The sequence below is a fragment of the Calidris pugnax genome, unplaced genomic scaffold (assembly GCF_001431845.1).
Source record: "Calidris pugnax isolate Ruff unplaced genomic scaffold, ASM143184v1 scaffold9, whole genome shotgun sequence".
In the NCBI taxonomy this organism is placed as follows: domain Eukaryota; kingdom Metazoa; phylum Chordata; class Aves; order Charadriiformes; family Scolopacidae; genus Calidris; species Calidris pugnax.
In genome coordinates, this window is record NW_015090778.1 from 1,125,142 (window position 1) to 1,138,181 (window position 13,040).

Consider the following 13,040-nt stretch of genomic DNA (forward strand, 5'->3'; position numbering starts at 1 on the left):
CCGCTGTCCCCGCCGCTCTGCGCGCCCTTCGCCGCCGGGCTGCCCGCTGGCTCCGGTAGCCGCCGGGCCCTCTCGGTCCCCGGAGCCGCAGCTCCTTTCTCCGCTCTGCCCCAGCCCCGCTGCCCGTCCGCCCGGTGTCCGCGCCCGGAGCCGCGCCGCCGGGGAGATGCCGGCTCCCGGCCGGGCAGGGGCTGGGGGGCTGCGCACAGCAGCAGCTCTAGAGGCTGGAGAGGGGCTGACGCCTGGGCTTGAGGGGCTTCCCTGGGGACACAGAGCTTTTCCAGAGTCCCGGCCGCTCGGAGGGTGACAGATGTGAAACGCTCTCGGGATCCTGCTCCCTGTTCCAGCCCCCGAGCAACAAACAGCTGAGGAAGTTTTGGTTTGTTTTTTTTTTTTCCCCCGGCTCGGCAGGGCTGATAGCTTCTCTCCACCCTCTGAGCTGGGATTGCACCTGAGGGTGGGATAACTTGGCAGCGGGTCTCTGCCTCTACTCATCCAGCCTAGAAGGACACCAAGTGGTCCTGCGTGCTTTGAATCTGCTCCCGCCGGGCTGAGCAGCGAAGCCTGCAGAGCTGAGGCTGTAGCTCTCCATCTCCCGGTCCCGGAGGCAGGGGCTCGCTGTGCACCTGTCTGGGAGGGATCCTGAGCAGATCCTGCATTCCCGGTGCATCCCAGCACTGCTCGCAGCTCTCCTTCCCGGCAAACTCTGCTGGGATGAGGACTGTGCGAAGTGCTCAGTCTGCAGAGGTTAAGCGCAGGCTCTGTTCCTGCCTCTGGAGGGATGAAGCAGTGATACTAAATGCCTTTCTGAACCGGGCTCTGTCTCGGGTCTTGCACCGGCGTGAAAGGGACACTTGTGAACTAAGCCTCCAGCAACGGCAACATCCCCTTTCTCCTCTACTTATATGACACTGCTGGAGGAACCCGCCTCGGGCTGCTTAAGGACAGTGCCCGCTCCTCATCCCCCAGCCCTTCCTTCTGAGTCACCTACGGTTCTGTTGCCGTTGGATTTTCCTCCCAGAGGGCAGCGGAGGAAATGCAGTTGCCTGGTGGAGCTGCATTCCCCAGGCTGTATTCCCGGCACGGCACAGCCAGTTGGGAAGGTGTGATGCAGTTTTGACCTCGGCTCCAGCACTGCCAGACAGCCCTAAGAGGAGGGTGCCTGACCCAGGGGCACGTGTAGCTTTTGCTCAGAAAGGGTGGCTTGTGCAGGGGCTTTCACAGTCCAGGTTTCCAAATCCCTCTGCTTGCTTACCTCTGCTTGTGACCTTTCCTTCCCTGACAAATTTTGTGCTTGTCTGGATGGTCTACAAGAAAAGATTTCCTGTTGTGATACACGTGGGCCCCTTGGAGTTTCTCCAGCCTCTACACGAATGCAGCCATTAGCAATTCAATCCTGCCAGGGGCCCAGGAGACACTGAAGTGCTGAGCGCCAGGCTGGATTGCGCTCCTGAGGCAGGAGAGAGACCGTGAGCTTTCCTTGATGAAATCTAGATTCTCATCCTAGTTCTGTTACTGACTTGCTGCTTGACCTTGAGGTAGGACAGCTTGGGTCTGGTCCAGCTCACGGTGTCTCGCCGTTACTTATGCTGGGATCTGCATTGTTATTTGACTCTGGTACCTTGTTTTCTGCAATCAACAAAATGGGGCTGGAGCCCACAGTTGCACTGGTTATGGGAAGCTGCTGAGACCTGGCAGCAGATGATGTGACAGAAGCCTGAGGTATCGTATGTCATCTGCAAGTCAGAAGAGCAGGAAGTGGTGTAAATGCCCTCCTCCTCCACCACCAAAATTTCCTGCTGAAACAAGCAGGCTCCTGAGCATCAACTCTGCAAATCCAAACTGCTCTGTGCTAAGAGCGTGCCCTCCCCTGAGACCTGACTGGGGGTTGATTTTCTGTTGTTATTATTCCATTTGAAAGCTTGATGTAAGCTGTCTGGCTTGGCCAGCAAGAACCGACACAAGGTCAGTTCTTTATGTGTTATTAACCACAAAAACATTATGTAGTGAAGGTTTGGCTGTCCAGCCTTGACAGTGTGTAACAGCTCGGCTGTGATGTCATTATAGCTCTCAGAGCAGCGTTCCACAAAGCCAGGATTCAGGCAGTCCCAAAATGTTCTGTTTCAAGTGCTGGGCTGCTTTATGATGATAAATGGGAGTTTATAAATGGATAGAGGCATGGGGAGAAGGGGAGCCAACAACTTAACTGATTAAATAGAATTCAATGGCCTGATACCCTGCTGTCTCTCCAGTCAATTCTGCTTTAGATCTGCCTACCAGGTAGAAGGAAATGTTCTTCCAGGACCAGATAAAACTGACCAGAGCGCTGCTTTGCATATAGCACAGTGAGATTTGCTTGTATGAGTCTGATGTTTGTTGTTTTTCTCATTTTACTTTTCTGGGAAGGTGAATGAGGCAGAAACAAAAATGTGCTGAACAGCTTCAGACAGGAGAGCTGGAAACACACAAGGTTTTTTCTGGGGACCCCAACCCAGTGGTTACCCCACTGTTGCCCCATGGAAGTAGCTCTCTTCTCAGCTGGCCCCCAAATCCAGGAGAGATGATAGAGAGCCTTAAACAATTCATTAAGACTTTCCTCCGTTATGGGAGACAGTGAGGCAGCAAGCCTGGGGCAGGGAGGTGACTTGACTTCGGTTTTTCTACAAAGCATAAATCAGAGCCAGTCGACAGCTTGTTTTTTCTGTTCCCAAGTGACAAGGACTTGTGGAGTGTTCACATGGTCATCGGTGTTGAAGTGGAGCTTTCTCCTCTACAGAGCTTTTAAGGCAGATCTGCTAGAACAAAAGTTGTGGGGTAAATTCATGCAATGGGCTTACTTCAGCCTTCCCCCCCTTCTGCCTTGTGCAAGAGGAATTACCTGTTTTTAAGATGTGGACATGTGAGGCTCAAAGAAGTGATGGGTTATCAAGGACGTTACAGCAAGTCCCTGCCAGAGTTAGGAGAAGGCAGCAGACAAGGCTCCGACAACTCTGCAAGGCGTTTTGTGGGTCAATGTTGGGCCACGGGGCCTCAGAAAGTGATCTGAAAAACCATTGCTAACTCCTCCCTCCCTTCAATATACACCAAGCTTTCTTGATCCCTGTGAGTAAAAAAGCCTTTTATTCCTTGCTTGCCTGCAAGTAGACAAAGAGGGAGAAAACAGAATTAACACATGAATGTTCTGAGTTCATCCTAATTTGGATTTGTAAATGAAAACTGTCCTCCCTGTGGTTTGGTAGATTCCCCCTGCCTCCTCCCCCGGAAGGGTAGGTGATTCTGGGATGAAGAAGGATGTTGGAAATGGCACTAAATCATTTGGTTATTTCTCTGTTAGAATATACTTCTGCAGTTTACTGCATGTTAATGTCGTTGCTCTTAAACCTTCTTTTTCTTCTTTTTCCTCCCTTATGCATTGCCTCTCAGCACTGGAAAGCCCTATTTGATCAGGTATGTGAACAACTGATGTATTGTCTGTCTTGTGAGCAAAGAGTCTAACCTCCAGTTAATTTCCTCTGTGCTAGCTTTTCCCTGCATTTAAAATACAGCCTAGGAGGAATGTGCTCCATGCTCCCAGTTCCCAGGATGCTGGTGTGCAAGTGATAATTATCACTACAGCTTGGGGCCTTTCTCTCAATTCCTCTTCAGAGCAGCCAGGGACAGAAGAGGGCCCAGCCTGGCCATCCCTGCCCCATCAGCAGGGGCTGAGCCGAGGTGCTGCAGCAGGTGCTGCAGTTGCTGCCAGTTGCACTATCCTTGCTCTGTGGATTAAAGGATCTTCTCTTTGAGACAGGCAAACTAGGACCTGTAAAACCAGCATTGCGTTCTTTGAAATGGCCCCCCAACTGCTAAACTGACTTCTGCAGGATTACATCCTCCAGGGGAGGACCGGCTGCTTTAAACTTGCACAGAATGAGCAAAGTATTTGCTTCTGTACCAAAAACTGTGGTTGTATCTGGTAACCGCTTTGGGTCAGATCTGTAGCTGGCTGAAGCCAACACAGCTCTGCAGAACACTGTGTTATAGCTGCTGAGAATTTGGGTTGCGAATTCTAGTTTGTAAATTATGCTTTTAGCTGCTTTAACTGACATGTTTGCTTTGTGGTATTCCTTCCATCTGCCAGGTTGAAATGTGAAGCAGCTATAACTCAAGGATTTTTCTAGGGTTGACTTGCTTCTAAACTGCAGTGCTCTCTTGATGTCATAAACTTTTGTGCTGGGGGGGGCTGTGTGTGCAAATGTCACCTTCTCTAAGGGAGCTTACTCTGATGCTGGCATCATCCTGGCAATACTAAAGTTCGGGTGGGATTTCGTCCCTGCTTTATGAGGCGATAATCTTGCTTCTGTGTCTGGCTTGAACTGCAAAGCCAAAAGCTTCATGCAGGCTCCGCAAAAGGATGTCCTTGGTGCCCTGGGGGTCCCGTTATCATTCAGCTAATAACTGGACTGTCTGTTCTGATGAGTGCTCATTTATACCTGGTTAGCTGTGACCAACTGCTAATCCACGTGTCTGGGCTGCAGTACGTTTGTTGTTGTACAATCAAGCAAGCCAGCAGTTGGGAATTAGATTACTGTAATTGTTGATCACACCTAAATTGTGGGCTGTATTTGAATTTGCTGGGGCTCATAGGGTATGCTTCCACTCAAAGGGTGAATGCAAGGTAAATTGCTTGTGGTCCAGGCTCGATGTTTGTTTTGGCCACATTGAATTCTCCCCCATCTCAAACCTTGGCCTTAATTTGGAGTCTGATTCTACAAGCATCCTTTGAAGTCATTGAGTCCTTGTGGGATGGGGCTCTTGGCTGGTAGCTACCTCAGGCTCAAAGAGAGGAATCTGTAATTTCCCACTGGACTTGCTTGAATAGTAGATGGGGGTTTATTCCTTCTTTTTTTTTTTTTTTTTTTTTTTTAAGGGAGAGGAGAGTTTGACTGTTGGATTTACAGAACATTACCCCAGTAACAAGGGAATGGGATGTAAAGGCAGACCTTCAATAATTAGCTATGTTTCAATTAGGGCTGCAGCTGAAATTTAAGCCTTGCCTGTAAGGCTTTATTATCAAAGAGAATGCAACCTGTGACAAGTAGTCCTAAGTCCTGAATAAATCAATAATGTCCTTGTTGCCTGTGGGCAAAGCCAAGGAGCTGACGTCTTCCTTGAGCGTTATATCCGCAATGTAATGCAATTAGCCCTGCAGTGAATTGCAAGTTGCTGTTTGTCATGGAACAAGGTTGCTATTCCCAGCAGCTCTGTGCTGGTAGGAGAGGAGAGCGTTTTGTTTGGCTCTGACTGGCATCCATGTGAAAGTCTGTGTGTTGGAACAGTTGCAGCTCTCCCTGGGAGATATGACCTGGCATTATGTGCACTTAAGAGTGGAAATGGGTGGCCAAAGGTTCACGTGCCCAGTGTGCTTGTGACTCATGGGCTGGGACTGAAGTTTGATAGCCACCCTTCTCAGCTGAGACACGTGGGCCTCTGCTCCCGGGAGAGCAGCAGAGCAAGAGAAAGCTCTGGAGAAAGTGATAGGACAGTTGGGAATTTACAGGCAGGGAGTCTGCAAGTCTCTTTCTGGGGTGGTGGAAGTATGACAGCAAACAGAGCAAGGGAAGGGTCAGCACTTTTACCCCCTTACCTCTGGGGGGTTGGGGAGGGGGAAGTAATTATTATGAATGTTTCTCTCTTTCTCTCTCTCTTTCTCTCTCTCTCTTTCTCTCTCTCTCTTTCTCTCTCTCTCTTTCTCTCTCTCTCTTTCTCTCTCTCTCTTTCTCTCTCTCTCTCTCTTTCTCTCTCTCTCTCTCTTTCTCTCTCTCTCTCTCTTTCTCTCTCTTCTGTGGGGAGATATTTTTTAAATACTTTCATCTAGGTTTAGTGACAAAAAAGCAGGTTTGGGTTTTTTTAGTGCCCCTCCCTCCCCCAACATCTTAAATTAAAAATTCAAAACTTCTTGATGAAAAGTGCTGCTTTGCCATAAAGCAGTGCTTTTTGCTTGTTCAATTTGGGGGAGAGAAGTCACTGTCAATGCTTTCTGGAGAATTTTTAAATTTGTTTCGATCCAGCTCTAATATGTCACACTGGGAACTGTTGGTGAATCAAACCAGTATCTCCAGCCACTTGCACATTGCATTTTTTTTTTTAAGAAGAACTTGAATTTGGCAAAAAGACAGATCCAGAACTGCTTCCTAGGCTTTGAGGTTCAAAGAAGCCCCTCCTAGGGCAAACTCCTTACTATGCCGATGGAAGTACCATTCCTCCTGCATTTCCTGGGGTCAGCACTTCACCCCAGAGTGTGGGAGCAGGCAGACTCATGGCTTTTCAGTGCTGCAGCCAGGCAGTTACAGTACAGCTGCTGCTTCATACTGTGCTTGCGAGATGTGTTTTTTATTATGAGGCCATGGCCCTCGGGCAGCTCTAACTCACTTTTATATGGAACTTTTATAGGGATTCATACATTTATTTATTGTGCTCATAAACACTCTCCACCCCCACACGCACATTAGCTCTGCATCTGCTGCCTTCTGCAGAGCCTGCACAGTCGCTGAGCATTCCACGCTGTCTCTGTGTGGAATCCAAGCTCTGAGCAGAGGAAGGCATTGCCTCTCTCCATCCGTCCACAATCGCTTAGGGTTCTCTTCATTTGTTCTTCACTGGCCAAAATCCCATTTTTTTTATTAATCTTCCGGTAGAGTTAAAAAGTGTGACAATCCCAGGAGCAGGTCCTGACAGTTTCACACTTTGTGCTATTAAGATCTCTTGTTAATTGCCTTGCATGGAGACATGAGAACATCTCACTGTCCTGGTTGAAGCCAAGTTATCTGATGGTTAGGGTGAACCTGCAGATGAGTCTCCTGAGAGGCTATTCCTGCTTTGCTATATCCTTTCTAAGGCCTTGGATGCCTGTTTGCCTCCATGTGACCAGTGTCCCTGCTTCTAGAGCTCATTGGTATTATCCAGCCCTTTGCTGTGTTGGGTGAAAGGGGCTGTCTAGGAGGACAACGTTCATTATTAGGATAGACCTGCCCTCTGAAGGTGGCTTTTAGCCTTGTTAGATGCCAAGAGCTTCTATTATCTTTATTGTTTCCCCATCCCTGTGGCTGCTGAGAATTAATATTATCAGCCCTCATCTCGGAGTTCTCACTTCTCACCCGTACTCTGGTTTGTAGTCATGACAACAAACTTGTTTTAAATAGACACACAAAAAACTCTCCAAAAAGACCCTCCTCACTGGCTCAGTACCTTGATCCTATTGCTTGTCAATCCAGGCTATGTTTTTGTTGCAGCTGCTTTAGAAACCCTGGATTCCTTCCTGAGACTTGTACGTGGGTGTGATGGCAACAGATGAACAGAGTTTATGGGGAATGCAGAGAGATGCCAAGTTACCCAGTCTGTGTAGGCAGCTAATGGAAAGCTTGAGCTCAGAAACAAGACTGTAGAGATATCCTGGACCAGATGTACACTTACCAGGAAGAGTTTGGTTGCTGACACTACCAGTAGTGGGTGCAGCTGAACCTGCTCTGCCATGGTCTCATAAACATTAAAATATGCTTCAAAATATGCTGACTTGGCAGTCTTAAATCCAGGGCTGGTTCCTGCACAATTGAAATTGCAAAGCAATCCGTAAAATCAGGCCAGCTATGACCATGGTTGGTGGTAACTGAGAAGGGGAATTATTTTGAACTCAATGATCTTTTATGTTAACTATGTCCCTTTTCTGTGGGTAACCTTTAACACAGACAGGACGAGCTATTTCTCACACTGTAAAAGGAATTCCAGTTTGTTTACTGGGGCACTGTTGAGCCTAAAGATCCATCACACTTCACTTTGAAAAGTTTCCCTGACTATTGTTGCTGGCTATCCCCTACCAGCTGTGGCTGGAAGACTTTGCCAGGCAGGTCTCTCTGAGCTCCAGGCAGTGGTTTGTGCCTGGAGACATTACCACTTTCTCTGACAAATTGCTTGTGTTTTACCACTGGTTTGTGTGGGTCACTGGGAGCAGAGGAGCGGAAACTTCAGGATGGGAAGTAGGATACGATGGCAGTGAGAGCAGCAGTATAGGCAGTGGGCTTGAGCACAGTGTTGTGTGCAACCTTCAAGTCCTTGCCTGAATTTTGGACTATTGCTACCCTTTTAGGTTAGTGTTTGTTGGGACATATGTCCGCATTTAAGTAGAGTGGGGCTGCAAAGAGGTTGTAGGAACTGGAATTAGGGAATAGTCATAGACTTGTTACTTCGTCTCCTTACGTGAACTGGAGAACCAGAGGTGCTGTTGGGAAGGCTGTTCGTGGTGATAACAGATTAGCATCCAGGCCCTAAAACCAGGGTCTGCCTTGTCTGCTATATTAGACACTTCTGTGAGTGTGACAAGAAATTTGCCCCCTTCTCCCCCTCCACCAAGCTGTGCATTGTAAAGGGGAAAGACATTTTAAAAGCTACAAGGGTCTCCTGGCAATGCACAGAGGGGGTTCTGCATCTGCCCCACGCCTTGAAGTCTAATCTCATTTACAGTTGTCAGCGTGGGCTGCTGGAGGAGATGAAAGGCAGAGGACAAGAAGGGAGAATAGATTAGTCTCGAGCAGAGGGCACTGGGAGTGCACCTGCCTCTGCCCCGCTACCTTGAGGAGGGGCGGCAATAGCAGCTGGGCATGTGTCATCTGCTGCTCTTTGAGGCGCCCAGCCATGGAGCACACGATTAATGACTCAAGGGGCTGGGCTTTTGTGAGCAATAAAGCTCTGGGATTTAGGCAGGGCTCTCGGGCCCTTTTTTTTCTGAGCAGCGCCATCACTTTACATTTCTCAAGTGGCGTTTTGGTTGCAGGGAGCTGCTGTCTGTGGCCACAAAGCTTCCCTTTCTCCTCCCTCCCCAAACTGGGCTGACCTTTGTCATGCAGCATTAACCCTTTGACTCCTCCACTTGGGGTTATGGGGTTGGGGGAAAAAAGAGTCTCCCTTCAAATTCATTGCCCTGTGGACAGACTTGAAGGAGAGAATGGGCTGGTGAGAGAGGATCTGTTTTTGCTGAAGGAGATTGGTTTGCTGATGCTGTCTGGATTATCAACCCTTTGCTGCCTTTTGCCAGAGGCTCTTTTGAATACAGCAGCCCTCAGGAAAGAGAGGAAGGGAATTTATTCTTCCCTCAGTCAAGGAGGGAAACTGAGGAATTGAGCAGCGAATAGATGTTTGAGAGACTCTCCTCTGCAGGGTAATGCCTTGTCTTCACCCTGTCTGGATTAGCCTGTGTCCATTCCCAGTGTTGTTACAGTGGATGGCAATCTCCCAGCACTTCAAGGCTTATACCCAGATTTGGCTTTTAGCCACGATGCCCTGGGGTGATGGCTCAGCATGAAAAGCTACCTGGAGGTCATTAATGATCTTCCTGCCTCTTGCAGGATGAACGGCAAAAATTCCCCAAGTTCCTCCTTAATCTTCTAATACCTCTGTATTAGAACAGCAGCCAGCCCCTAAGCTGGATATGGATCTTTTGGATTGTCTGTATTTACACCTTCCCTGCAGCGTGAAAGGTTTGTGAACAGCTACCCTATTTCCCCGACTATTTAGATATTCCTCTCTCCAATCCTGCCAGCCTGTATGCGCACTGTTGGCTTTGCCTAGTGCAAAAAGTTGGGAGTAGAAGCCATCCATGTGAACATCAGCAGTGTGGCAAACACAGCCCTGTTACGCTTGTGCTGGTAGAAGTAGGCATCTCCTGAAATGTTTCGAGGAGTTATAACAAACACACCGAAAAGCACATGGAGGCTGAGTCAGTCTTACACAGCTCGTGAGTTACTGGCAGCTCGATGTCTCTAGATTGCTTAAAAGCTTCAGGAGGCTTCCTACTCATTACACATTTGTGTATCTTCCACATCTGAGCTGCCTGGAAACCTGCACGTTAGAGTGCAGCGTCTGAGCGGGCCGGGAGGCTGCTTTCGGGCTGTTGTACCTCTCTGCTGCCTCCTGATCCCAGCTGCAGCGGCAGCCCCTGGTAGCGTAGGCTCTGCCATTTCAGCTGAACGCACGGGATGGTTTTCAGGCACATAGATCCTTGCTAATGCATTGTTCTCAAATCCTCTCTTGCACATAGAAAATCACTGAAGCAATAAGAACATTTAAGCCTGCATGTTTAAAAAAGAAAGGAGGGGAAAGCTGTAAACACAGAGTGGATTGATGCTGTTCTGCAAATCAGCTGGTGCATTGTGCTCTGTGGCTGCGTGCTCTGTTGTGACAGAGGAAGGGAAGAGATCATCCTGTCTCCAGAGGAACAAACCAGCTGCTTAGTGATTGGAAGCAGTTTGGAGGTGCTTTTCTACGCCGTCATCACTTATGCCTGTAACATTTACAGGGCTTTTAAAGTTACTCTCTACCAATCCTGGAAAGTGAGTGTTTCTCCTCTGTGGTAGGAAGTATGATGTTCCCGTTGCCTTCTGGTATTTGCAGTCAGTGCAAATGTACCGGGGCACGTTTGCAAATTATTTGCAGCAGTGGGCGTGTTTGAGTTTGACAGCAGCCAAGGAAGCTGTGATCTCTTTCTGCCTCCTCGCTAGGCATTGTGTGGTGTGTTGGTCTGAAATCATCTGGATACCAACACACCATGAGACAAAGTCGATGGGGTGCAGGTGATGGGTTGTTTTCCTACACAGTTGTACATACAGGCTGTTGAAGAAAGCTAATCTCTGCGTGCTCTGGATTTTTGTGTGACTCGAGCCTTGCAGTGTTCGCCTGTTTAAGCTGTAGCACTTGGGACAATCACTTCTTTCCCTCTCCTAGTCTCCTGAGTGCTGATATCCCCCTGATTCAGCTACTTGAGGTGACACTGTCACTATATTCTGTCACTAGAGATGATATGTCTTGCTGAAATGTACAGTGAAAGTCCTGAATGTTTGTGATCATGCCTGTCCTGATACTTGTTTTTGAGATTACTTATGATCTTCTCTGCCCTGGACGGATTCCAGCTGGCTAATTGTATTTCTCTGACAGTAATTTCAGCTGGAAAAATTGGCTTTTACTTTCTGTTGTGTGGGGCAAAGATCATCTAAAGGACTCAATGAGATCTGACCATCCAATCCATTGTAAGCCTGTAAAGTGTTTCTTTTGAATGCTGTGTTGGAGTAGAGGAGCCTGGGGATTGACTTCTGCCTTGGGCTCTCCCTGTGTTTTGTCAGGTGTCTTGTGCAAGGGCTGCTGTTGCACTCTCATCAGCTGCTCTGGAACCAACCCAGAACTTCCCAGTAGGAACTTCTCTTCCTTCTTTGGAAAGTGCAAACCATTAAAGAATTGTAGATTCTCTGGAAGTCACCTTGATTATCAGTGACTGCTTATCAGTGCCTGTAGTGTGGGGTTGTTCTCTGTGCCAGGGAATCATGAAGAGAAGGCACAGAAGTCTCACTTGGACCTTGAATTCCTTCAACTCTAAAACTAAAACCCCAGCACTACAAGACACAGAGAATATAAGTATTTTTAGTATATGTTCCTGTTGCTTAGGAACAGCTGTCTGCAGTGACCCCGTGTTGCTGGTGAGAAGAGTAATGATGTACAAAACTGATGTTAAACAAGCAAGATCAGTCTTACACCTAGGAACTGTTCAAGTTCTTTGATACTTGACATATTCTGTATGTAGTGTCTGCTCTGGAGTTTCCTGAGGGAAAAATAAAGGAGGCTCCTGGAGGCAAAGCAGTTTGTGACCGCCATCAAGCCTTGTGTCTCATGCACTTCTTCAGGACAGTGTTCCCCAAGGGAGCATCTCTTTACCTCTGTGATCCTTCATGATGAGGTACCAGTGATTACGGAGACCTTGCTTTGTGTAGCATACTCCTTTTGTGATGTACGATTATAGTAGAAGCGATTGTTGATGACAGCCTACAGCCAGCCAGCCATAGTCATGCTGACTTCTTGTCAGAGAAAGGATCTGTATTATAAAAGGTGAAAAATGGAAAGTTTCACAAAAACTACTGGAAGACTTGATCCTGTGTGCTCTGACTTGATCTAGCAAAGCACAATTGTCCTGGACCAATTATATGTCTAACATAAACCTATGTTTTGCTGGGGCTGATACCGGAATGATGTGTGTCCTAAGGGATTTGAAGAGCAAAGTAGGCTTTTAAGTTCTGCCCCTTGGCTCTGAAGCAGAGACACTTGTTTCCTTCCACAGGCTTCCTGCCACTCCTCTCACACGTTTATTTACTCTCACGCTGAGAAATAATGGGAAAAGGACCTTGAGCATCTTTCCTCACTGCAGGCAGTGGCCTCCATGAAGGATGTTGCTTTTTAGCCTTGTTGTTTGCACTGGGGAGGAAAATGAAAGTGTTTATTGTGGTTCCTTCTTCCATTTGAACTGCTGCCTCTTCCCTCAGCTACTCTCTATTGGTTGCTAATAGAGGAGTTGCTTTTGCACACAGTCTTGTTATCACTGAATTTATGTCTCTTGGTTGTTTTCTTCACGGTCAGCAGGGAAGGAACAAACATTTTTCTTTCATGTGTCCTCTGACAATAATATTTGCGTTTTGGAGAAATGTTTGTTTTGCATTTATTGGCACATTTAGGCAGCCCCTGTGGGGGATACTGCTGTGAAGAGCATGGGAGATGGTCCTGCTGCTGCTGTCTTTGGTCTTGGAGCTGTGCCTGGAGACCATGGCTGGAGGAATAACTTCCTTCCAATCTAAAAAAAAGTCTCTGAAGAATCTTTATTGAGCTGCATGTTTTCTTTGTCACACTTGAGCTTGTTAGCCCTGGAAACTGGGGATGTCTTGTGTATATGTATATGTATGCAGGATTGTTCTTGTGCCTTCAACATGTTAAATATTCTGGTGTCTCCTCTCGAGGTCTTTAAACTAGAGTGTAGGTTGGCTTTTTGAGAGGTTTCTGCCAGTGCTGGGTATCCCCACCAGAGACTTTTGCTCTTGCAATGTTTTTTAGTCAGTCTGTATCCCAGAGGCTGTAGTGTACTGGCTTGTTTGTGTGCTTTTCACCTGATAGGAGCCTGCTGCCTGCATTCATGGCCTTCTACACTATTTGGAGAGGCCAAAGCCATGTCTTCTTATTTGTAAGTGCAATGGTCG

General features: G+C 47.7%; 1 protein-coding gene across 3 annotated transcripts in view; it reads left to right on the top strand.

The window, feature by feature from the left end:
- Window positions 1–13,040, top strand: part of RHBDL3 (rhomboid, veinlet-like 3 (Drosophila)) — a 66,862-nt gene that overhangs the window by 343 nt on the left and 53,479 nt on the right. For 2 of the 3 annotated variants that reach the window (XM_014954119.1, XM_014954127.1), the window contains exon 1: window positions 3,343–3,447. In XM_014954119.1, the coding sequence (XP_014809605.1) occupies window positions 3,358–3,447 (90 nt within the window). In that variant the 5' untranslated portion in view covers window positions 3,343–3,357. Of the gene's footprint in view, window positions 1–3,342; window positions 3,448–13,040 lie in introns of those variants that run through there. The other variant, XM_014954135.1, reaches the window with a different exon arrangement.